Consider the following 27,010-nt stretch of genomic DNA (forward strand, 5'->3'; position numbering starts at 1 on the left):
AAATAAATTCCTTTTCAAATTACCCTCTGCAATTGGTCAGTTAAGAATTACTTTGCACAGATGTTTTTCTAGATAAAGGGCTGGCACAGTGCACTAAATTTCTTGGTGAAAATACATTTAATAATTCAAACTAGTTAGTAATTACTTCTAAATTGTTAGGAATTCATTACCTATTAGCAGAGTGATAAAATTTTAGACAGTATAAGCTTAATCACTGTTTTAAGTGAAAGACTGAATTCAGTTCTTTTACAGAGTTGCTAGTTACATTTCATAGTAAATTCAGAAAAGAGTTGCTAATATAGCTGTGTCCCATATATAAAGAATATTTATATAGACAATCCCAACTCTGAGAATATTTATATAAATAACATAAGCAACATAACATCCATCTATCTCTGGGATAACATTCTACAAAAATACAGTAAGATGTCTTACTGAAGATCTAAATGATCTTTAGTCATGTAACTACGGTCAAAACCTCATCACAAACCTGGCCAAATAGAAACCGAGACTTGGTCATTCCAGCTAGGGAATCACAGTAGATAATGGTGGCTTCTGCATACACAATGGTTACAGAAGTACACACTTTCTACTGAGTTCTCTAGTTTCAGCTGACTACTTGTCTAACATGCTTGTGTTGCCGCCATTACCGTGATTATCTGAGCTCTACAGTCTTTATCGGTCTTGATAATACTTCAGTAATGCAAGAAAATGCTAACCATAATTTCTACCAAGGCAACAGCAAATCTGTGGTGGAGCAGTAAATTCAAGTCACAAGCTGATAACCCCGTTCTTAAGTCAACTTTCCATGATATGGCCTCAGTAAATTTAAACTCTCCATCTTAAAAATATCCTACTTCCACTTTTAAGTGAAGTTTTGGAGAGAGAGAAGCTGGCAGTAATAAGCTGCTTGCTGTTTCTACATTATTTAACCAGGAAGATGTGACTGGAAGATGGTAAAAGTGACCTTGAAACTTCTTTGTATATAATAAAAGTATATTTTGTAATGTAGCCCTCTCAATTAACATAGAATATTGCAAAAGAAACACTGACTTCAATAACCTATGCTAGCCTAAATTGTTTATTTTGACAGTCATTCAAGAAAGTGATGTTTCAGCGATGACTGCTGACCTTCCTCAAGGTTTCTTCCAAATGAGTCAAAGCAAGCTCTCTAAATACCTAGAAGAAACGCAATGTCAAAACAGTGTACTTCAGAATAACTGTCAACATGTATGACTAAATTAAATTAACCTGAACTGAAGATTAAACGTCATTGTTTTGAAATGCATATCAATCTTTGAGGGAACTGCACCAAGATAACCTTGATAATTTCTGTGGATTTGGGGAGGAGAACACAAACACACGGCTCATTAAAATCAGTGGTCAGCAGTCAGTTTTGGCCGATGGAAACAATGAAAAGCCAATATTGTGCTAAATGCAACATCAATAGTTTCAGTTTTAAGTTTTAATATCTGAGGTACTGACAATGTTAACAATAAACCATGGTTTGGGGAAAGAAGCTCTATGTTCTGAAGTATCAAATCACCATAGTTATTTAACTGTAGTAGTGTTGTGGAGGTTTTTAATAGTTATCTCAGAATTTCTTCCCGCAGTTAGTAAGAGCATCCAAAGACTGAAATGGTAACCTGTAGGAAACAACTGCAGTGCATTTAGATTTTAGAAGCCAATCATGTTATTCAGATCACTTTCATTGGTAAAAAAATAATTACAGTAAAGCAGGAATAAGTTCCACTGAAGACTGAACTACAGGTGTTACTATAGCTGCTGTTTACAGAAGCAAAGCCTGGAAAGATTTTATGTAGCTATTATTCATACATATGGTCATCTCAAACATTTAGGCTTCCTCAAGGGAGTTGGAGTTGCACTGCTTGGCCCTGAGTTAGTTATATAAATCTAAACTGTCTATTTCTCGTATGTTTTAATTAAAATTCCTGACAGTATAACTGTGAGAGTATACGTGTGCTTCTATACACACAATTTTAAAATGATTCAACTGAAAATAGAAGACATTGAGAATTGAAAAAACAATACCTAGAACAGGCTGTTAGTTGTGAGACAGTCATCACTGTTTAGTATATGCAAAGCCAAGGCTGTTTTGTTTTTTTTTCCCTTGATGTTCACAGATAGGTTTCTTGCTATCTAAACTCTCAGCAATTCCTCTTTTAAAGTTCTAGTATCACTTCACATGCCAGGAAAAGTACATGAGCCAAAACGCATCTTCAGGAAGGTGTTATGCTACTCTGAATGGTTGACTGCTCCAACATTTAGAAACTATGGTTCTGTCCTTAGCTTACAGCCAACATTTAAAGCTTTGGGATCTGTGAGGTTCTGTGGGTAAACTCAGTCCAGTTAAAAAAGAAGCTATTAGTAAATTTGAAGTGGTTTCTCTCCTTTGTTTCTCAATGGAGATTGCTATCCTGTAAACTACTCCATAGCCTATTCTTAACCTTCCTGGAGTAACTGCAGCTCTAGGAAATGTTTGGATGCCACTATGCAGTTAAAGGAGCTAAATTATTCAGTGAAGTGTCTTTTCCATACTTCAAATCTTGGCAAAGCCTGCTACTTAGAGGAAGACTCTACTAGCATGGATCATCACACTCTGATTCCAGTAGCTCCTGTTTCCTGTGGTTACTAGCAACTCTCTAGAAAAAGGCTTTTTCTTAGGTTTGCAATTTCTTATGCACTTAAATGATTCTTACGGTCTCCTTCCTTTCTTATTCTGCTCTTCTCAATCGTAACAGATGGATTGTACCAAGCTTCCACTCCCCTTCCACAATTCTGTCTTGGGGGAAAAAGGACTGAGAAACTGTCGCTGACCTTGTTCCACCATTGGAAGAGGGCTGTGGAGCACTCATTTCCTCTTCCCTCCAATGCTTCCACAAGGCAGCCTTCTCTGATGAGGGATTATGTTTGCCCTTGTACTGCCTTCCTTTCAGCAATGGTTCCCCAGTCAGTGTCAGATGCAAAGACTGTTATTGTTTGACAAAGAATTTAAACTGTTCAACTCAAGTCTAAAATCTGGTCTGGTTTCAGTATCTGGGGAAATTTGCCAGGGGCTTACCTGATTCACTTTAATAGGTTCAGATTCTTAGTCAGTAGTCTAAGTTCAAGACACGCTAAATACACTCTGAGCCAAGTTCATCAGCTGTAACAGAAATCTGAAGTCCTCGGGCCGATGCCCCTCGGTCACTTTTTAAGGTTTTTCATTCACAATGTGCTGCTTGTTTTCCGCAATGTGTTCTCCATGATGTTAAGTTTATCTTTATTGCACCACCTACTACTTCATCCATGAAGAGGCAACAGTTTGTAAGAAGTATTACTGTAATACTGAAAATGCTTGTTCTTAAATAGTACTGAAAATTAGAGGCAGAATACAAAGAAATATCAGATACAGTTAACTGGCTATTTTCAAAAGAGCAGGATAAGGACTGTATATGTTTTCTGACAGAAGAAAAGATTTTCTCATAAATAAAGAAGATAATACACATGACAAAATTAAGTCAGGGAACCTTTACTGCAGACAGCTGTATTTATTTCCTGGAAAGCACGGTTACAGTTTTAATAGTAACATCTAGTGCTTCATGCATATGATTTGAAGGAGGTTTGAGGAACGATGAGTATATCTTTCTTTGTGTCAATTTTAAAGATACTAAAATTCTGAAATAATGTTGTTATTCCCATTTATTCCCGATACATCACATGTACATTTCCAAAGTGTTTTAATGCCACAGAGATACACCTTGTATGTCTTCCAGTCTGTGGCAGTACTTTGGCCAAAAGTGCTTTGAATCCTCTCTAGCACATCATTTTGTTTCACATTTATCCTAAATATAAACCAGCATGTATACTGAGTCACAGCTTTCTTCAGATTTATATAATTTCTGTTTATCAAATATGATACTAACCACAGGAATTTGTTCTGAATAAACATATAATAGGTAACGTATTTTTCCCCTCACAGAACTGCACTCATGAGAGTTAAATTTGTCATTTCATTTTTTCCCATTCAATAGACAGAATTAACAGAATTTCAATTCTGATCAAGATAATTACCTTAAAATAAGGCTCAGCAAAGTACTATTTCTTACTGGCTGGCTTACCTGTTCAAGTCTACTTTTCTCTAAAACTCAGGTAGATCACATGCATTACTAAGCATCAGTTAGACCTCTGTAATTCCTTTGGCAGAAAAGGCAGAGCCCAACTTATATATAAAAAAATGCATGGAATTTACTCAACTCACAACATAAAGTCAAACATCTGCTTACTGCAAGTATGGTATTTAAAACTATTTGATCTTTATCTGAGGTGTAGGATAAAATGTTTGCATGTTTTAAGAGACACTCGTGAACTTAGCCCTTGTAAAGCTGAACTACTGAACTATTCCAAACAATGGGACAATTCCATGTTCTAAATTGACTTATGTAAAACAAAATATCCATGCTTGTTGTCATTATAGCAAAATTTTCATGTAAGAAAGTACAATGAAATCTTCAGTAATTTTTCATAATTCAAATGCAAATTACTGACAGAAAATCCAACTTATAAGGATGAAAGCTGAAAGAATGAGCCACAGAGTAGATGGAATGTTCAGCAAACCCAACCAGTTCATGCTCCAAAAAGTCCCAATTACAATTTTTCTTTCCAGTAAAAGTGGAAAGAGAAGCAGTCTTAATACAGACAAATTAGGGATGAATCTACTAGGAAATGTTAACAAGCCTATGAATCTCTGTATGACCCGTTTGTTTTGGAAACCAGTCCATTTGTATAATTGATCTGTACTTACCTTTCCGTTTTCTTTCTCTTCTCTTCTTCCTTTCATTGTCTACAGTAATCAACATATTTTTTCCAAAACAGTTGTTTTTATTTTATATGTGACATTGTACTACTTAAACTGGATATTGCATCATTTCCTTCATTTTTGTTAGACATAAATATTAAAATTGTCATAAACTTTTCTCTGTGTTTTCTCTTTGCTTCAACTGACATTATACTAGAGGAACTATACATTTTCATTGCTTTCACTTAAGGGAACTGTTTTAATACCTTGCTTTGAGTTATCAGGATACAAATACTTTGATCTCTACTTAGTCTAACTCACGTGAATTAGATTAGTGCTGCCATACCTGTCTGGGAAAGGATGGCTGTTTTGTTTTTTTCTGTGCCAAGACAAGTTGCATTCCCAATACATGGCATAACTTTATTGCATACCTTCAGCATAGTTAAGTGTGATGCACCATGGAAGCACCCCATTTAGTGAGTAAGTAAAGACTGATTAACTCTATGTTACACAGAGTATACACAACAGACAGGATGGCTATGGCCTGACTGCTAATGCAGAAAGAATTTATGCTGTATGCTCCTCTCTTTTTGTCAGGGACAGTTCTGCTTTTCCCTATCATGCAGCTGGGTTGATGTGCATGGCAAGAAGAACTATGGAAAACTTCCACATTACTGTTGCTCATGGAAAAATTAATTTAGGCTCTTCCCTGTATGCTCCTCCGTTGCCTCTGTCAAAGAAAACTAGTAGAAGTAGTACTAGGAGTAGGCTCCCAGTCCCCACTGGGCATAAGCTACCATGCTGACTCTGTTGTTATATCACCTTAGCCAGTTGTTACAGGGCTGATGATTTCCTAAAAGGAGCAAGTTCTGTTTTATTTCTGAATCACTAAATTACTTTTCATAGTTTGTGGACCACTCTGTGCTCATACTAGGGAGTACTATATACTGTGTATTTTTTTCCTACAGTACCAAAGAGTTCTGCAAAGATACTGGTCATCTTACCTTTTGAAAACATGGGAAAAAATACCATGACTGAAATTGTTACCCAGAAGGTCATTTTGTCAATTTTCATGTATTTTTTGACGACATAAAATAAATAAAGATCATTCTGAAAAAAATACAAATAGGATTGAGAAACATAGCAGGGAAAAAATGCTAAATAGGAAAAGGCCTTGGAGAAGAGGACTGTCAACACACCACAGGGCAAGCCTTATGGTGATGAAGGCTCAGCACTGCTGAAAACTGCAAGCATTTTCTATGCTAAGTAATTATGATGACGTGAAGGCTGTAAAACTAAACAAGCTTCACTATTAAAAAAGATGGAATTACAGTGGCTAGTGATATCATCTGAATTTAAGTTTTAGCAGACAAGAGCCTCCTTAAGTCAAGATGCAATACAACTCTTCTTTCCTTTTGTGGACTAGAAATAATTGAAAACCCCCTTTTTTAAGTGGTATAGCAGTAAACTGTAGAAGTATAAAAGAAGAAACCCTCCGCCAAAGAGAAATCTGATGAAAAATAAACGGCATCTTGGAACCAGGAGAATTACTTTCCTCCTATAATTATTGCCATGAAACATAAGACAGAATCCTTGACATCCAAAATTTTGTACTACTTGATATCTCAAGATCAGAGCAACAAGATACTCTCAATAAACATGTAGAAGTTGAACACCTAATAATTTGCTGTCTGAAATGAATGCAAGCTGATGGGGTGGGGGGTGTTGCCGTATTACAATTCATTATCTTGGGGTTTTTGCCTTTCTAGGATGTACTGTTTACCTTTCTCAGCCAGTGTGTGAATGGATATAGGAAGCTGAATGACGAGAAAAAACTTAACACTTGCCCACCTTCTGATCTGTGGAATTAAAGACTTTCTAGCTTACGATGTAAGGCTATGATGGCACAGCTCATGTGAGACATAACAGCTTTGGTGTGACCTTCACAGCCTGAAGACAAGCGAGGGAAACTGCTCAAATAACCTTAAGAAGGCTGGAGTTCTGAAATTTACTGTTAAATGAAGGGAAATACATGCAGAAGCATGTTTTGCCTTCTACATCCACAAAGGCTGAATACAAAAGGAGCCTACATATGTATTTGTTAAAGTAAAACATCTTCTAATTTAAAATACTTAAGATGGAGCTTATTCAGTGGAATGCACAATGAAGAAGTACTTAAAAGAGAAATAAACCTCTAGTTTTGTGCTATTTTGGTTTGATAAATTTTAAATTTTTTCAGTAGGAACTTAAAGCCTATTAACATCATTTTAGCTATGGTTTAGCTACAAGCATTTTCACTAGAATTACCAGACATTGCTATTAGGGAATAGTCGCTCACTGTGTGTTTGGATCGGCTGCTAGCTGTCCTGTTAACACTGAGCCTGTCAACAGAGTGTATTCAAGTATATAAATCAGAATTAATTTGATGTGGATTAACTAAATTCCTGTGCAGACGCTTACTCAGAATGAAACTACTCTTAATCTGAAGTGGCCTTAAACTCAAAAGTAAATTAAGCTATGCCAAATTAATTCTGGAAGAAAGGTTTAATGAAGTTTAACTAATGTGCTTTTAGACAAAAATGTAGGGTAGGTTATCTGCTAATATCTTGCTGGAAGAAGATCATTTCTGCGGTGCTGACACTAAGATTTCCTCAACTCAAATCCTTTAGCAACTCTGCTGACTTCCAGAGTCTTAGACAGTTCCTTACTTTCTACAGCCACCAAAAGACATCAATGGAGGTGTCTGAAAAAGAAAAAAATCATCACTATTAGAAGAGAAAAAGAAGAAAAAAATTTGAAAAAAAGAAGTTTGGTGGTAGATTTTTTTTTTTTTTTAAAAAAAGCTTCTTTTTAACCTTTTCAGACCAAAATATTTTCAATTTGAAAAAAATGTGACCAGGCTTGCCTACTCCTATTCCTTTTTAAGTAAACCAGTTTCCTTAAAGTTGTCTCACTTCTTGCTATGAGTAAACAGGAAGTTTTCATGATTTTCACTTCCTGTGAGCCTGTGCAGTAACTTTATTTACCTTCCATTTCCTCTTTATCAAACCATTGCCAAAACAATTTCAAAAAGAGACCTAAAGAAAATTAGGAAAAACTCTGCCTCTAAAGTAAAAAAATCTTGAAAATTTGCCTTTATGCCAGTTTAAGCAGACTTCTGCATGGATCTCTGACGTTGTCTGTGTAGCACTAATACTCCATGCTTTTGTGCTTCTTGTTACACAAGCACACATTTTTTAATGCTCCTGAGAAAACACAAAAAAAATCAACGTATCTTTTCAGTTGGTCTGTTAGCCATTTCAAGGTTATTTCAAGGATCCTTTTGTTTTCCCAGTTTTTATGGGAAAAGTGTATTAAAATTTATCACTTGCTGTTTTATCAAACTGTTTATTTTTATGTCAAGGCAGTGAAAAACAAGGTTATTTGCAAGGAAAAATAGGGTGCAGTGATAACAGTGGCAAAGGCTATTAGTAAATAAACAGGGATAAAGCAGAGGTCATGTAAATATTTCCACGGGTGCAAAAACCTAAAATATGAATACAGCTGGGAAACTGAAGAACTATACTTTTACTTTTTGTCGCTCTGGCTTGAAAATGTAGACTCAAGATTATCTTTTGAAAAAAAAAAAAGCTATTAAAACTGAATTTTTCATTCCCCAAGATTATTTATCAATGTAGCTGATCTGGAATAAAACATTCAATAACTACAGTGATCAGAAAAACATGTTGTCTTTCAGAATGCATTACTTTTATTTTTAGCATTTAGCTAATAGCATTTAACTAAAGCTGTTAGTTAAATACACCACTATTCTAAATAAAAGCTTTAAAAAAGAAACTAATTTCCAAATGTTTTTTCACCAGCTCAGAAGCAACAATGTAACTTAGCTTGGGTCTTTTAAAAGCATACAAATTGGCATTAGTAAAATTGCTGTATTTCTGAAAGAAAAACAGAAGCTACAGAAGAGGGCGGGGAAACAGCCTCTGTGCATACATTCCAGGTGTTAGCTGAAATCCTAGCCAAAGCTGCCTGGACTAGGACCCTCAGAGCCCAAGTTGCACATCCTTCATAGGCACGTATTTCTAGGTACTCTACTCAGAAGCCCAGTCTCCAGTTTCCCACTTCTCCGCTCCAAAATTTTAATTTCTCAGCTCTTTGGCCTGAAAACCCCTGGTCTTCCAGTCCTCTTATCCAACTTCTCACTGGAGGTTTTTCTTCTCATATTGCCCCAGATCCTCTCTCGTTCCAATCCCCAACTTCTCCCAGCCCAGAGACCACTACTCTTTCTATTCCCTGCACTCACTCTCCTCATACCTGTGTGGGAATGTCTAAGCATTTTCATTTCTTTGCTCCAGACCACCCATACCAGAGTCCAGCAGATACCTGCTGCTCTGCCCCTCCTCATCCTGTTGTTCTCTGTGTATACAGCCTCTGCTGCTTCCCACACGCTGGGCCTAAATGGCATGAAAAAATAGAGATCCTAATGTGTTTGCTATATGTCACGAATTACATACCTAGCAAACCAGTCAATGTGTAAAGGTTTACATCATTCAGATGTTAAGCCATGCTAACTTTCTTGAAGGCAAAGATTAAAAAACACATGGATGACAAGCCTATATTCTAGCTCCACAAGTGAGAATCCTATTATGAAGCCCAAGGGATGGAGGACTGGAAATTAAAAGACTAATTTGCTCCCTTCTTTCTGTGCAAACAGTAAGTATGCATGAAATCACCCATTCAAGATATACAACAATCTGTCAGACTGACTAGAGGAGGGGAACACAGATTTCTATCCACAGAAGACCAAAAAAGAGACCAAATACATCTGAGCCCTTGCTGATGCTTCCAAATGCCCCTGTCACAAAATGAAACCAAACACAAACAACGAATGAGAACCTCAAATTGCCAACATCAAGTATCCCCAAGCCCTGCAACTGGAGGGAAAAAAGGAATTTCATCACTGGACTGGGCTATAAAGTCCAGCATGTGGGTTGGGACACTTCACATAAGAGACACTCATCAATGAGTGGGTCAGAAACCAAAAGGGAATTTCAGGATTTCTTTCAGAAACATTGCACCAGCAAATTTAAATGTCAATACAACAAGCAACTTCAGCAGCTCTCTGGCTGCAAATGAGAACTGTTCCCACATCTCAAGGATGTATCTGAACATGCAAGATGCTTGCAAAAACAGACCTAACAAATGATATGCCAATTTTGCAAGAGAACTAACCTAACTAACCAACTAAATAAATAAATAAATAAATAAATGCCATCTAACTCATATTAAAGAGAAAGTTAAAAAAAAAAAAAAAAGAATGCAGCATCGGTGGTGGTTCTGATAATCCACTATGAAAGTAAATTATAATTTCACCACCAATGAAATAAAACGTTAGTAAATACCACTGCTTGATGCTGCACATCAAAGACATTACATGGGCTTCTACCATTACTTTGGCTTACAAGTTTGGGACAGGGGAAAGTGTTATGAACCTAAAACCAAAGTACTAGACTCTTAAAATCCTAGATTGGAAGGAGGAGGTACTACACTGATCAGTTGACAAATCTTTCTCTATGCCATTAACATAATGATTATTTTATGATCATTTCAGAGGATTTATCAATAGGCCAGGTTGTCCCTATAGTCCCTAATGTTAATAACATCTAAAAGGGATTCTATGATGGAACTTGTAAGACCTCAAAATATCCTAGATCTTCTATAAATAAAGGAAAAACTAGAACAGCTGACAAGGGGCTGTTCACTTTTTATGCTTAACAGGTACCCAGAAATTCTCTTTCCAAAGGCAGATCTTCATTGAGATTTATATACATTTGACCGCCTTCCTGCAGGATCTGCTCTGTGTATTTCCACATGAGGTGGGCTCCCATTCTCAACATTTATAATAAATAAAATATGCTATATATTGCCTTGTTGCTTAGGTAAATGTTGTGGTTTAACCCCAGCCAGCAACTAAGCACCATGCAGCCGCTCACTCACTCCCCCCCACCCAGTGGGATGGGGGAGAAACTCGGGAAAAGAAGTAAAACTCGTGGGTTGAGATAAGAACGGTTTAATAGAACAGAAAAGAAGAAACTAATAATGATAATGATAACACTAATAAAATGACAACAGCAATAATAAAAGGATTGGAATGTGCAATTGCTCACCACCCACCGACCGACACCCAGCCAGTCCCCGAGCAGTGATACCCCGCCCCCACTCCCCCCCATTTATATACTGGACATGACGTCACATGGTATGGAATACACCGTTGGCCAGTTTGGGTCAGCTGTCCTGGCTGTGTCCTGTGCCAACCTCTTGTGCCCCTCCAGCTTTCTCGCTGGCTGGGCATGAGAAGCTGCAAAATCCTTGACTTTAGACTAAACACTACTTAGCAACAACTGAAAACATCAGTGTTATCAACATTCTTTGCATACTGAACTTAAAACATAGCACTGTACCAGCTACTAGGAAGACAATTAACTCTATCCCAGCTGAAACCAGGACAGTAAAATACAAAGCTAATCTTCTAAAAATTATTAAATAAAATTCATAAATAAGATAAACTGTAGCATACAATAAACTTTCAGAAAAAGTACATACAGACAGATTATAAAGCCAGGCACCAGGAAATAACATTTCCTACTCAGCATCTGTATAAATAATTTAACAGCACAAAGGCATGATTTAAAAAATTTTAAGCTAAACTGAAAAGCGGGCAAAGATTGACTTCTAACAGTTAAATGATTATACAATGCAAATTATAATTAAAGTGTGGTTGTATTCAAATATTACGCTAGGGTTCTGCTTTTGTGTTTTAGTTTCCATAAAAAATTCCCATCTAATGCTTTGCTCTGCAGAGCACCTGAAGCTTTGGATGTCTCCATGGCTCTTTCCTAAACAGTACTGTTAGTGGTAAGGATCCTGCAAAGCCTAAGGCTTTGCTATAAACCCTAAATGAGTTCACACAGTGATAAATGATGGAAATTTAGGGAAAAACTGAGTGACATAGAAAAAAGAGCAAACTCTAGTTTTCTCAGGTGTATCAAATTTGCCAGAATATTATCCCAATACTGTCATCTTAGTGAAATATTTCATCATATTTCTAAAGAGCATGTTATATAAAATCACTAACAGGTAACATGTATTATTCAAGAGAACATTAACAAAAAACCAAAAGCAAAGCAACCTTCCGCAAGCATTATGTTTCAATATTGAATAACCACTGCTTCTTTTATATCTCCTGGCTAATAATTTTTTTAATAAGTGAGACTGAGTCCATGGTAGCCTTATGTTAAAGTACTAATGCTTAACAGAAGAAGATATGCATTTCTCCGGAAAACAGAAATTTAGACAGGTGAGAGGTAAAAATTTTTAAAAAATACATTACCTATTTACCTACATGCCTCTTAATAACATTTAAACAAATGTATGTTAAACATAACTTGGAGGAAAATAATTTAATCTCTAGTTGGAGGCATCTCAGATTTGCAGAACAGATGATAACACTCAATAACTTAGGTATATAGTCTCTTATCCAGCAGCAAATTAGTTTGTATTTACCATGGCATAGCACAAGAAACAAATTCTCGCATGTTATCCTTGCAAGCCTCTAGCAAACACTGATTCCAAAAATATCCCAACAGTAGCATCACAAGTGACTGAAATACTCCACAGATGTGCACATGCAAAGCTTCTCCAGCACCGCCGGCTGCCTGGCTAACTAGAAGAGGCCTGGCTATCTGTTCACTGTGCAGCTGCTGACCCAAGCCGAACAGCCACAGAGCCAGTCAGCGTGGCATAGCCCTGCCACATGGGTCACCTGCAAGCTGGTTACCTGTCTGACTTACCAGGCTGCCAAAGCAGAAACAGGTAGGGCTGCCTTCTCTCTGAACTGTCAGTCACATCAGCAGGCTGTTCGATGGCTAAGCAGTGGTAGTAAGGATACCCACTCATTTCACTGGAAATTCTGCAGTGTCTGTATTTTCTCCCCATCAGCAATCTGCACTTTTAGAAAAAGGAAATTCCCTTTTCTGATCAGATTTAATTCAATCACTCCAGGCCAATTCTGCTTGTGTCAAACGTGAAATCTAGAAGATCACATAGTTTGGAAACTAAAAGTGACCAAATCCCATCAGTGAGGTAAACAGAATCACGGAATCATAGCATCACACAATGGTTTGGGTTGGAAGGGACCTAAGGTCATCTAGTCCAACCCCCCTGCAATGATCAGGGACATCTTCAACTACATCAGGTTGCTCAGAGCCCCGTCCAACCTGACCTTGAATGCTTCCAGGGATGGAGCATCTACCACCTCTCTGGGAAACCTGTTCCAGTGTTTCACCACCCACATTGCAAAAACATTTCTTCCTTATATGTAGTCTGAATCTACCTTCTTTTAGTTTAAAACCATTACCCCTTGTCCTGTCGCTACAGGCCCTATTAAAAAGTCTGTCCCCATCAAATACACTTGAAACTTATTACCCTGGGATGTTGAGGAGAGATTGCCAAGGCTTGACCAGCCCTCAGAGTAACACCCTTTGTGGCTCAACCGTGTAGGAATATCTGATAGTACCAGCAGAGATTTGGAGCATGTCATGAGTGACTGCAGGGCTCTGGAGGAGAAGATGAAGGACACAGAAGCCCACACAGTTCTCCTTCGTATTTCCCATTACAGCCAAGGGAGAGGGTCCTGTAGGAGAGGAGACTGAGTCAATACCTGTCAGTGTGACTGGTGTAACAGAATGGGCTTTAGCCTTCACATCCATGGGACCCTCTTTGAGAAGTGAGGGCTGCTGGGCAGAGGTCTGATCCATCTGGCAAAGCTGTCAAAAACATACAAAAGCATGTCAGAGCACACAAAAGTATAGTTTGTGTGGCTGTGGGACAAGAATGGATTTGCCTGAAAGCTAATATAGAAAAATTAAAGCTTAGCCACTCCAGTTCCCCGATCCAGCAAGACGACTCTCGTAGTGCCAGAACAAGGGAGGGTCCAAGAGCGGGTTAGTGGGGGCAGAGCTGCCCCATCTCTGTTAGCAGCAGCCCTCACTTGTACTGGATGAAATCTTACCTGCTTGCAGCCTGGTTTCCTGCAGCTTTGTTTCCTGTGGTTGAGGTCACACAAACCCATGTGAAGAGCGTGAACGCCAGCTGAAGGACTTACCTATAGAGGGAGCACTTAGGAAAACTTGTTTTAGTGTGAATTCTTGATTGGGTTTAACCGCTGACCCCAAGTGCAGCTTTTCCTTCAGCCAAGGTACTCTACTCCGTCCAAATGCCAGCTTTCATGATCATTATTAGGACAGGGAACATAGAGGCAGACCTCCCCCATAGACGGATATGTGAAAACAGAACCTTGACCTCCATAGGAAACAAGGCAAACCCCTGTTTTTCTGAGAAAACTCATTCTGCATAGGAATTGTTAATTAACAAAGATTTATATTGAAACTTCACTTCTTGTACATAAAATAATGGGAAAGTGGCTTTCTTCCGTGTGTAAAGGGTTTTTAAAGCAGGAGAAAATTTCACATGCCGCTTTCCAACGCTCTGTCCTGTCCAGGGAAGACCTATTCAGTATTTTTATGAATAACCTGGGTAACAAAATGGCTGAGATGGAATAAAAAGAAAACAATCAAATGTTTGACAAACTGAGTGGCCCTGATCAAAACTACTGAAATTTAGCAAAGGGAAAAACAGTGCTTAATAAAGAGATACCAAACATATAGATACATTTGGGTAGTAGCCATCTAGAATAGCAATCTAGAATGAAAAATAAAATTCAGATGCTGTTGAAAAAAAAAGAAAACAAATCACATTCAGAGAGGAGCAAGACTGGAGATACTCATATGACTCTTTTGAACTGCTATTTTGGACTCCACGCTTCACAAATAATGTTGAGAAACTGGGAGAAGTATGGAGGAGGGAAAGAAAAAAAAAGAGGAGAAAAATGACTGACAAGGGAACATGGAAAACATGATTTTTTTCATGTGGAAAAGGTAGATATAATGTTTATAATATATAAAGAAGCTCCTTTCTCTTTATAGCTATCATTTTTTTTTGCATGTCCAGAGGGAAGAGGACAATAAAAAAAAGAATAAGCTTAATTTTGTTTTTCAGGTCATGAAATATGGAGACAGGATTGGGCACAATCAGCTTTATTGAAGGTTTTTACAAGTAAGTTAGATGCACACCTGTTAGAACCGGCGTTAATTCAATGTTGTCCACGTTGTTGACCTGACGCTCCACAAATATAAAACCTCTATAAAGCTAAAAGCTACCAGACTGGTACAGCCGGAATGGCAGACCTGTGAGCTCACATGAAGAAAATGCCAACGGCTTTTCAACAGTCCGACCGATTCACAGTCAACAAGCAGCTGAGCTGAAGGGCTCCCTAAAGCATCATCGGCCTTAGCGCCCGACCAGTGTCCTACCACACCACCATTGCTGGGCGTCTGACGTAGCCTCGGCGTGGAACCGACCGGTGAGCCGAGCTACCTTTGACTGCTCCAGGGCCAAAGGTCCGGGTACACGGGACACTTCGTGAGGCAGCTCGGACTAAGGAAGACCTTCAAGTTCTTCCAACTCACCAGTCCATTTGTGAGCTCTAAGCAGAAAATCCTCAACGGGAGCTCCGAACTTAGGCTACCTTCCTGGCTCACTGCTTCCACTTCAGTGAGGAAGGACAGCAACGGAAAAGAAAAAACCCTCTGCGAGCCACAACTCGGGTCTGGTAAGTGATGAAAACAAGCTTGTACAGAACTGCTCGCCAGCGCTTGCGCTTAGAGGCTTCCCTGGCTCAGAGCTGGCTTCGCAGCCTCAGCGCAAGCATTTTGCCCCGGATCCTCTCCGCCAGAAAACGGCCTTTAAGCGCTTCGGCACCCCCGACCCCGGTGCAACCCGGGGGCTCAGCAGCGCCTAACGGAGGCCCGATCGCCTCCGTTCCCCTGTCCCCCGCCTCTCCCCGCAAGGCGGCCTTCTCCCCCTCCCCGCGGCAGGGGAGAGCGCCCGCCGCCACGACACCCGCCCCGAGGAGAGCCCCGGCTCCGGGCCGCCGCCTCCCCTCAGCCCCGCGGCGCGGCGGGGGGCGGGGCGGGGGCGGGGCCGGCGGCGGAACCCCGCCCCCACGCCGGCGGGAGGCGGTGGCGCGCCCCGGGCCAGCCGCTAGCTCAGCACTTCCGGGTCGGGGGCGGAGCGGAGCGGAGCGAGGAGGTGGGCGCGTGACGTTTGCCGGAGGGCTCCGGGGCCGCTCGGCGCCTGTTATTGTTCTCGCCGCCCGCTCTTCCCGCCGCCGCGTCTGCCTTCCCCGGCGCCTCGGGGAGCGGCGGGAGGGCAGTCAGCGACCCAGCGAGCCCGCCGGCGGAGGTAGGAGCGAGCGAGCGAGCGGTTGCCCGCAGAGGCGCCCGGCGGGAGCGGGCCGCCGCCCGGCGGCCGTTAACCGTTTGCACCTCTCCGCAGCGCGAGCCCTGACAGCGGGGGCGGGGGCGGAGCGCGGGCGTCAGGAAGGAGCGAGCGGGAGTCGGCGAGCCGGGGAGCGGGCGGCCATGGCCTACGCGTATCTCTTCAAGTATATCATCATCGGGGACACAGGTAAGCGGCGGGGGCGGGGAGGCGAGGCGAGGCCGCCTCGGGAGAGCGGGGGGCGGGCGGAGCGGAGAGCAGGGCCCGGCTCCCCGCTCCCATTTCCGCAGTGCTGGCGTCGTCGACGTGGTGGCCCTGCGCGAAGAGGCGGCTCCCCCCCCCCCCCTCCGCCTCTGCGCTGGGCCCCGCCCGGGGCCTCGGCCTGCCTCTCGGCGGCTCCGCGCCCGCCGGCCTTGGGCCCCGCCGCCAGGCCCGGAAGCCTGACAGCCGCCGCCGGGCCCGGCTGACAGGCCGCGGGGCAGGTCGGGCTGTGTCACGCCCCTGGCTGCGGCATCCGAGCGGGGGGGCGGCGGGGGAGAAGGCGCTGTCACTGCAAAACTTGCACCTGGGCAGTGCCCTTTACTTGCATCCCCGCGGCAGTGAGGCCGGAGAGGTGGCACGTCCCGCAGTTTTGTGGTGAGGGGCCACCGAGACCACTGTTGCGAGGTACCTTCGGCTCGGGCTGCAAGGATGCCCTCTCCAGCCCCGGCTGGAGGTGCTGTAGCAAACTGTGTCAAGACGTGCTGTCAGAGGAAAACTAAAGCCCTGGCTCTTTCCTTCTCCTTTACGGGGACTATTTTTTTTTTCGTTTGTTTTTCTTGACCACTGCTTTCCCAGATGCTTCAAGTTGCTTCTGTGGTCTCTTCCTCACCCATTTGCTTGCCACTTTTTAAAAACTTGCTGCGTTCAATTTGTCATTGGCTGCTGTGTAACAAATAATAACGCTTAGCGAATGCTGCAGACGTAACCGTATGCTGATAGGAATTGCTATTTGAAGCCTCTTTGCCAATACATTCAGTGCTTCCTCAGCACAGTGTGGATATAAGTAGCATACTTTCATCAAACTGTTGTCAGGACAAGCTAACTAACATAGTTAACTACTGTGCCTGTGTATTGTGCGTCTTTCTATTTGTTTTCCTCATACCTGAATAAATGCCTTCTTTAATAAGTTTGATGACACAGCTGTCATTTTACATGCTATTCTAAGGATACCTGCATAATTGTACTTCATACCTATGAACCAAATTATCTGTTGCTAGACTATAATTATACATTACAGTCGCATAACACGTGAGGTTGTTAAATACGCTGGATGAAACTACTATGTCATTCTGTCTTTTTTTAAACCTACATTTAAACCCTGGAAGCTTTTTTAGGCTGCTGCAGTAGCAGCTGTAGTACAAATGAATATTAAGAAATGCATCACAGCTATAATGACGGTGTTGGAAGCATTAGGCTGTAGATGATAAGCAAAAATTCTGATTTTTCTCAAGTATTTAGGTGAGGGACAACTCGTTAAACCAGAGGACAGGAGATTACCTGCGCAGATTCAGGGGAAGTAAGAAGAAGTTTGTCTGCCCAGGGTGATGCAAAATGGTAGTGCAGGATTCGGAACAGGTGGCCAATCCTGGTGCATCTCTGAAAACTATAATCATTAAAAGTGGTAGAGATGGCAGCAAACAATGGCTTTGGTACATTGATCGTATACTGATTAGATTTTTACAATGAAATATCCTCAGTGTAATCGTCTGTGCTGCACTTTTGCATTTAAGTTGCTTGAAATGTGAAATACAGAGTGGATGTGGGTCACTTCTGAAGTTGTTTCAGCTGCCTAAGAGCCAAATATAGGAAGAGTGAGACAGAAAAAGGAAACAGAGAAGAAAACAGCTCACAAGTTTATCGTCTGTTTGTGTTTTTGGTTTTTTTTGTTTTTTTTTTTTTTTTAAATTTCTGTGGCTTTTATTCAGAGTTGTTACAGGAAGCTAATTAAAACTACTGCAACGATCATTCTTGAAGTGAATTAAATATGCCAATAGTGGTTAAGTTGGTTTTGCTTTTATTTAGATCTCCTATGAGCTTTTTTAAGTATTCTAATATAGCTAGTACTGAAGAGCCAATTTATGTTGTGCACAGTTTGTTGCCAAAATGACTGTGATGGTTTAGGTGTTACTACTGTTCCTCAGACCAAGGCAGTTGAACTCACAGCTCTGCTGATGGAAATTAGGAGTGGATTGGGATTGTCCTGTTCAGTTCCAGTGGTGGTCTGCCACAGCATTCCGACCAGTGAAGATATGCCAGTGGCCTTGCAGGCCATGTAATCCTCATAGCGATCAAGAAATTTGTCTCTGGGGCTTGATTTAGAGTCTTTGGAAATGGATCAACTGCCTGGTGACTCAGCAGTTAGTTGTAAACAAACTGTAGGAGAAAAGTAAGACAGCATCAGCTGAGGACAGATGTTAACATTTAGCTCCTCTTCCTTTTCAGCACTACAAAACAAAGTGGGTTATGCGAACCATAAACAAACCAACGAAAAACCCTTGCAGTTATACAAGACACCTGCACGTGTCTTCTCTGAATTGTGATTCCACATGCTTTCATCTACTTAAACACAGGAATTCAGTATGATTTCAGTCTCTTAAAATGACGGCCACAGAAACTGACTGTGCAAGACTGATTTTTGCTCAACAGCTCTTGTCCCCTTGCATTGCTTGCTTCATTGGTCATTGACATTCCGTGACTTTTTCTTTCACTGGTACTTCAGGCACAGTAGCTTTATGAACATGGGAATGATTCTATTCTGGTTGTTACATTTTATATATTAAAAAAAAAAAAAAAAAGTTTTTTTTCTATCTAGTCAGAACTGTTTTAAGATCTATTTAGTTTTCTGTTGTGGGAGAGACCTGAAATGGCATGGCTGTCTTCCAGGTACTCAAACAACGTTGCCATAAATCTGGGTGGCTTTTACATTGTATCAGTAGAATTTCATGGAGTTGGTATCTTTAAGAGAAAAATACAAGTATTATGGAATACTGGCTGCTGTGAGAGTTAACCAGGAAAAATCTTCTGATCTGGATATTTCCAAAACATTATAGGAGTTTGCAAATGCATTTAGAAGCATATGTGGTGCATTCTGCTTAGGCTGTACCTTTGCCTTGTGGCTGATAGTGTCTGTTTCATGTTGATTGCCGGTAGGAGTTGGTGTGTTCTTCCACTCTTCCCTACACGTCAGCTTTTGGCCACCAGTTGAAGTCAAGATGGACTTTGATCTGAACACTCTTAGCACACTAGTATTGCCTGTTTTGGCAGTTGGTGACTGAAAGTCTGTCACTTTTTTTTCTTAAAAGTTTTTCTGTGTGATGGTGAAATCTTGTTTTCTGCTTAAATATTTTTGTTACCAGCAGTGTACCGCATAGGAATAAACTGGGAATGATACATAAGATTTCTGTGAGGACTAGAGCTGGATTTTTTTTTTTTCCCAGAATATTTAATATGCATTAAACAGGATTTTCTTACGTTAGAGTATATTTACTAGATTCTACCAGAGAATGCTACTGAACTTTAGTATACCTGAAATACCAGTTTTGCAGTGGTCCAATTTCTTGCCACCAACATAACTTGTCAGTTATATCCCATCTAAATGTCTCTTTATGATCAGTGTTGCTGCATCTTCCATGAGCAGGTCTGTCTTATGCTTTTCTTGAATGTGTTAGTTCAGCAACCCTCAGAGCTTCTTGCATAATGAACTTTCACTTGCCTTTCAATTTCAGCAGATAGTTGCTGGTTATAAACCAACAATACCTCAAAGTTATTCTTATTAGGGGAAGATGATAGAAGAAAATATAATTGCTTGGTGATCTAATTCTCCTCACTCTCTAAGCTGTCTAGTAAACCATTTCACTTGAACTAGGAGGTTCTCAAATGTTGAAATTAAACAACTGAATTGGCTTTATTTTTCAGTCCTCCTTCTGAAATGTTTCTAGTGTCATTGCACTTTGTTCTGGAACAGCAGCTGTTACTACCTAGCAATGTGCGTGCCCAGAGCCTCTTGCCATTATTTTCTACGAGGATGTAACAATGCTTCTTGGCTAAACAGGTTTTCATCCCACTAGAGCTGGTGTTAACACTTCATGATAGCTTGAGAACTTGCTCATACTGAAAACCAGAGTACTGATCTGCACTACTTATATCTTGCTTTAGGACCCTTTCAATGTTACTTTCACCCCTAAAAGAGCAGATATTAGGTGTTGTATAAGTACATCTTCTTAGCCTCTTAGAAGTAGTTAACTAGAATTAACAAACTGTAAGTAGATGTCCATACAGGTGGTTTCATGAGACTGTTACTGTGTACCCTCATACTAATTATAATCTTTAATTTAAAAAACCCAACCACCACCACCCCCAAAAAAACCCCAACAAAAAATCGCTAACACCACCCCACCCTCCAACCTTGACTAAAACCATTTCATTATGAATGGCTGGCAGTTTTCTAAGTCTTTTGTGATCATCCAGGACACAAAGAGATTTTTTTTACAGACTCATGTAGTTTAATTTTGTTTGGAAAGAATTTTTATTTATTTTTAAAACCTGCAGTTAGCAGTTGGGTAGTGCCATATTAAATGAAATGTGATAAAGCTGAACAGCTCCTTTCAGTTTGTAGATCTGCACTAGTTTTTATGTAGGAGGGAAAACTTACATCATTGGCTTCAGATACGCTGTTGTAAATAATTTACAGCAATGTTTATTTAAGTATTGAAGCTGAATCATCTTTGAAAGAGTTAAAAAGCCATTTTTATGACATTACTTTTCCCAAACTTATGTAGTCATGGTGAAGGATTTTGGAGGTTATTTTTCTTCCCTTCTTGTCCATGCTCACATTGGTATGTGAAGTCCCTTTGCTCTATACCTGACAGTTTGAAATTTTGTAGTTTGTCCTTCCTATTAATTTAAATAAAATTTTCCCATTTGATCACAGAGTTTTGACTAACGGATAACTGGCTTAAAAGAGGTTAAGAAAAATCTTTGTTTTAGGTTAATGTCTCATTATGCTTAGGCCTGTGAAAGGGCATTACTGCACTTTGCTGGGTTGCATAAAGATGCTGTGGTTGGAAAGGAAGGAGGGAGGGAATGAGCTGTGGGCTGTGATAAGCAAAGGGCTTATGAAACATCTGGAAGCTGTGCAGACTACTAGAAAAAACTAGAAGTATCTCATAAGCCAGGTTAGAGGTATATATCTTGATATTTGTACTATTTAATTACCTGGTTTAAATCTGAGTTGTCTTTAAAATCTATGTTGTTTGAGACTGTCCTTAGCCTATTTAAAGATTGATTTTTGTTTGTTTTCTACAGGGAGGTAAGAGAAGCAGGAAGTTTGTTTCAGTTCATTTGGTATTGGGCCTTTGGTTTCATGGGCATCCAAGCTGACATAGTTGATTACAAGTAAAAGGAAGAGGTCTTGGTTCCCTTACCTTGTGGTGACCTTCATAGTCTACCATGAGCTGAATCAACCTGCTAACGCAGTAGAAAACTACCTGCTTTGGGGGTTAACTTTTTACTTAGTGGCTGAATCAGCTGAGTTGGCCCGGGGTCTGGAGTACTTTCAAAGGAGGAAACTGGACCTCGGGGGATTGGTGAGAGCAAGATATCAAAGGGGGAGTGGGTCTTCGGCTCTGTGGGTGGTGAGCTGATTGATCACCCTGTCTTGTGAAGCAACAACAAAAAAAATAGTTCTGTGAGATGGCCGAGTTAATCCAATGTTTATCTGCTGCCAAAATGGGTGGACCTGGTTACCACTCCTTGTCTCAGCTATGAAGTTCTGCTGCTTAGCTGTCACCATCAGTGCTTGTCTCATCCTTCAGAGAGCCAGTTCAGCTCACAAAGATGGTTTAAAAAACAAAACCAAACAAATAGTAGGTATGGTTGGAAAAGTGTAAGAGCCATTTTGACTAAGGAGGTAGAACTGTGAGGGAAGGAGGGAGTCTACTCATCAGAGGCAGCTAGCAGATTAACTAAAGATATTTGTCTTCAGAATTCAGTTTTGATAGCCAGGCTGGGATGACTGCTACTGCAGTTCTTTTTCTCTGTCACCTTTCTTGGGCTGCAGTGGTGCTTATGTGAAAAAGTAAGGAAATTATCTTAGCCCTCTGTCCCCCTCTTTTTTGAGGCTTTTTTAGTTTTGAGCTAGATCAGCTTTCTAAGACAAACAAACATCAGTGGAAGGAACACTGATGAGTTTTGTCTAGTGGTAAGAAAAGCCTGGAAGTTTTCCTCATGTTGACAGTAGTGCACCTTTGACTTTGCAGCTGATGACTGAACTTTCCTTGCCCTATTCACAGGGAGTCACAGGAGCTGGAAGGGGAGAAGCAAGTCAGCTCTCTTGGCAAAAGCCATTTAACTGGCTCAGCTGTATCATCACCTGTGCTATGGTTCCAGAGCTGCTTTTAATTGCCATGAGTGCAGCCTGCTACTGAAAAGAACAACCCTTCCTTTTGCTATATATTTTGTAGCCCTAGTCTCATGCACATACTAGTGTGTTGGGTGACTGTAGTTTTATGCTGGGTCTGTTTCTTGGTTCAGCTCATTGCATAACCTTATGAGTGAGAAGGGAGAGGTTACTTTTGCCACTGAGCTGTTCTGGCTTGCTGAGCAGTGAAATGAACACTAGCTTTGATATAAGGAAGGGAGGTGTTGGAAGCATGGCTGGGCCAAGGTGGACAATAGCAAAGCTCTGGCAATGCTTTGCCTAGGGAAGTTGACTGCAGAGCGGCATCCAGATAAAGAGGAAGCTGTTAAGGGAGGCAGAGGAATTTGGACAACCAACTCAGGCTGCTGGTTTGAAATTCAGAGCCAGAGGTTAAAACTACTGTAGCGCAAGTTCCACTTCCCATCACTGTTTGGGTACTAAGAAGTGTTGAAGGGATCCTGGAACAGGCACTTGCAAAGAAGCATGCTGCTGCTCTGTGCACATAATCCATTGTTTTAATTTGTTCTTAAGCAAGAGCTTTTGTTTACTGTGGTTGTTGTTGAAGTGTATCCAAGCTCTGCTCATTTCTTGTTTTAAGATACTAAGATTTTTTTCTCTGAGGGTGGTTTATCTGAAGCTATATTAAAGTAATTGTGGCAGTAAAATGGAGAATGAGTTAATAAATAACTGAATCTGTCCCTTTTGTGTTCTACAATTGACTATCATAGGACATGCTCTACTTTTCCTAGAGTGTCTGCCTCATTTCAGGTATAAGATTTATAGTGCTAAGTGAATGAGATACCTGGTAAACAGCCACTTCGCTGTAAGAGTTAACCAGTATAGTTACTTTAAACCATCTGTATGCCATGGAATTAGCTGCCATGCAACTGTTAATTGATCTTTGCAGCATCTGTTTATGTCACAAGGTGGTAAACTGCTCAGGAGTTCATATACAGCTCCTGTTCCTGATACAGGTTGCTGGCTTTGTCTATGATAGCGCAGTCTGCTCAGGCTCTGGAAGTGAATGGGCCACAAGCTATTCTCTTAAGAACTTTTCTGTTACAAACTTGCAATGTCTTAAAACTATAAAATTAAAACAAAATATTACTATTAAATGTAGGCAGTAAAATATTTGTAAGTACTATCTAAAATGGATTATAACCTAAACTTAACAGGTACTACAGCTTCGTTTGCAACTTTTTGAACCTCTTTTTCAGTCAACAGCAGTACAAAACTTAGGGACTTCCAGATATTTTTTGCTAGAAGGTTCTGAAGTAGCAGGAATGGCATTAAACAGAAACTAGTTATTTCTTCTGTTTCTGTGTGTGAACCCATCAGTCTGTGGTCTGCTCCTAAAAGGCCTGCTACACAGAAGTAACTACAGGTGCAGTCATCTTGTGCCAGTTTGAGACAGGGCTTGCATCAAAGGAGCTGTGCTTGTCTGTCATCTTTGCTGAGCTGATGCTAGTGTTTGTATATTCTCCTGAACCAACAAGCTGGTCACCAGTCTTACAAGAAGAAGAAATGTCAGATTGCCATTTGAGAACTAGTGCTTCGACACCTAATCAAGTGTCACTTTGTTGAGTAGGTTTTGAAATATTTTTCTAATGTTTGTAAGATTTGTGCAGGAATATTGGATAGTTTTGAGGTTCTGGTTTATCCAATGATACTGAAATCACTTTGTAAGGTTAATGGCAAAAGCTATTCTACATTCTATTTCTGGTGTGATTTATAGGTTGTCTTTTGTAAATGAGATGGTGATTATGTTCTGTGATGGGGCAGCTATATTTCATTGGTGGTATAAAAGTTTTCTGTATATATAAAGTGTTCTGTGAGTAGAAGAATTATTGATATTTTTAAGATCCCTTAGAGTTTTGTGTTCTCTGTCCCAACAGCTCCAGTATTCTGCCTGTCCCTTCTCCCTGTTTCTTTCTTGCCTCTAGCACTCTCCCCCATTCCTCATCCACTTCTCTTATGTCCACTAATTTTGTCAGACAAAATCTATACCTGCTTGCAAGCTGCTTTTGTTCTGACAGCTTGCTATCATAAGCCAGAGAGCTACAGAAAAGAGATCTGTTAAGGCCGATGCTGCAAACTTTGCCTTGGGCTGTAGTTCCATGCCACTCTAAGCTGTTGATCTGCTGGTTGCTGCATTTCTCTTCCCTCATTTGAACTAACTCTCATGCTTGTCTGACCCTGCATTAAGCCATTTCTGTTTGCTTTGTCAGTCTTATCGTCAGATTTGCATGCTAACCCAGCAGACAACTGAAATTGCTTCAGAATTCATCTAAGCCATGTGGAGAAATGGGCACAAACACGCAGTAGGGAAGAGAGTGGGGATAGCAGCACCAACAACTGGCTTAGGCTGCTGGAATTGCTGCATCGCTTGGGATACATTCATCTCAGAGTGTCATCAATTTGTCACAACTTGTTTTGTGACAAAACTAAATGCAAGTCTCCTATTTCTGTTAGATTTGATTGAAACTCACCGCTGGTCTTAGCTTTTTAAGACCAAAATGACAGGTGGGCAGTGATTACGATTGTGTAGGCTTTGTTTCCTCACGAAACCGTACTAAAAAACTTTGCTGAATTTAGTAGCAGAAAGATCAATGTCACTTTATGCAAACCTCTGGTATGCATATCTTGTGTCTTGCAGTATGGTTCTTTTCTTTATCCTTTGTTTGCTATCTTTTATTACCAGATATGTCACTTCTGATCAGCTGTTGCTGACCTCTAGTGTGTGGCTAAAATAGCCTTATCTTGCTGGACAGATAAAGTAAAGTACAGCAGGAACTTGAATGCTACAGTATTATATGTTACGTGATAATAGTTCAGAGTTTAAATGTATGTAAACCAAATGTATGACTGTCAAGTTTTAGAAGGCTGAAAATGCGAAATTTGACTGAGCAGAACAGGAAAAATGACCCTCCAAGTAAAAGAACAGGGAAAGATTAACCGTAAAAAGTATTACCTTTAGAGATCTAGGTAGTCTGAGTACTCCTATTGACGGCATTAACTGTGCTTTCACATACAGAAGAAATTGCCCATTTGCTGACCAGTGTCCATGTAATGTAAAGTAGTTAACCCATTTGGGCTGGAAATCAGGAGATCTGAGCAGGACAATCTTTGTGTTGTCTGGCTGTAATGTGAATTCAGCTGTTGCTGTTCTGCTCGGACTATTTTTTGGCCTGTTGGGAACTGGTGGGCAGTAGCACATAGTGGTTTAAGCAGCCATGTATGTACTTCTCTTACCTCAGCTGATAAATTAGGAGTTAGATGGGAGTGAGGTGCTATTGAGGATCTAGTTAGCTTGGAAGAAAGCTGAAAGTACTGAAGGGGAAGCAGATGTAGGGTTGTGAGGAGTAGCAGCAAGACTTGAAGTTACTGTGGAGAGGATGTGAAATGTTACTTTGAAGGTCTGTTAGGAAACTCTTCTGCTGAATTTTAAAAGCAGAACTACTTTTTCAAAAGAGGACTTAATTTGTGTTCAATTTTCGAAAATAACTGCTTTGACTTTAATGTTTCTGGAACTTTAAAAGCTGTTGTGTTATGAAAAGTTGCATACACTTCAAAGTAGGTGAAATCTAGTATCTCAAGTTCCAGCAATGAATTTTAAACAACATATAACATTCACTTAAATTAATTTCTGTTGGTTCATAACAGATTTTAATTAATTTGCTTAAAACTAATTTCTTTTCTTTTTTTTTAGGTGTTGGGAAATCATGTTTATTGTTACAGTTTACAGACAAGCGGTTTCAACCAGTTCACGATCTCACTATTGGTAGGTCTCTTTTGTCCCCCACAATGCTAAAGGTTAAGCAGCTAAGGTACCTACCTCAGCATGCATTTGTGAGTTTGTTGTGCTGCAGTAATGTAGGATTTGTGCTGTATTAAGGTAGCAGTGAATCTTTAGCTGATGAATATTTATTAGCTAATAAAGCCAAGTGGAGGTCTTTTTTTTTCTTATTGGGAAGGTGCAATCTGAAACAATTTAAAAAATTCATACCTATAGTATCTCAACTGTCTCTTCAGAAAAGCTAAAAACCGGGCATGGAAGCAGAATAGGCCAAACTTGAAATGCATTGATGGTAATGCAAATGGTAGATTTTTCACAAGGGAATACAATATTAGCCTAGCCACAGAACCTTGAAGAAAAGTTACAGATAAACTAAAGCAAAGTTAACCTTAAAGATGAATAAACAGATTTACTATTTGGGAAGACTAACTTCTGGATAGAGAAGGATTGAAGTGTGATGGTATTCCCTGTTTGGAAGGGACAGGGGTTTTTCTTCCCGCTCCTCAATTGGATGTGGACCATTTGTGTTGGGTATGATTTGATATTTGTACTAGAGTAAATG

General features: G+C 40.3%; 1 protein-coding gene and 1 long non-coding RNA gene across 4 annotated transcripts in view; one reads left to right on the forward strand and one right to left on the reverse strand.

The window, feature by feature from the left end:
- Positions 1–3,527: 3,527 nt before the first annotated feature.
- Positions 3,528–15,670, reverse strand: LOC128142523 (uncharacterized). 3 transcript variants are annotated; one of them, XR_008235439.1, is made up of 6 exons: positions 15,382–15,670; positions 13,866–14,696; positions 13,515–13,620; positions 12,646–12,885; positions 9,563–9,650; positions 3,528–7,541 (listed from the first exon to the last, which is right to left on the reverse strand). It is a non-coding gene; the product is annotated as an uncharacterized LOC128142523 (long non-coding RNA). The 3 variants fall into 3 exon arrangements; XR_008235438.1 differs by having other exon boundaries at positions 12,646–13,620; XR_008235440.1 differs by lacking the exons at positions 12,646–12,885; positions 13,866–14,696 and having other exon boundaries at positions 14,986–15,670.
- Positions 15,671–15,963: 293 nt separating this feature from the next.
- RAB2A (RAB2A, member RAS oncogene family) overlaps positions 15,964–27,010 on the forward strand; it is a 45,801-nt gene continuing 34,754 nt past the window's right edge. The window contains exons 1-3 of the mRNA XM_052788679.1: positions 15,964–16,156; positions 16,250–16,381; positions 26,362–26,433. Of these exons, the coding sequence (XP_052644639.1) occupies positions 16,336–16,381; positions 26,362–26,433 (118 nt within the window). The 5' untranslated portion in view covers positions 15,964–16,156; positions 16,250–16,335. The remainder of the gene's footprint in view (positions 16,157–16,249; positions 16,382–26,361; positions 26,434–27,010) is intronic.

The sequence above is a fragment of the Harpia harpyja genome, chromosome 5 (genome assembly GCF_026419915.1).
Source record: "Harpia harpyja isolate bHarHar1 chromosome 5, bHarHar1 primary haplotype, whole genome shotgun sequence".
NCBI lineage: Eukaryota > Metazoa > Chordata > Aves > Accipitriformes > Accipitridae > Harpia > Harpia harpyja.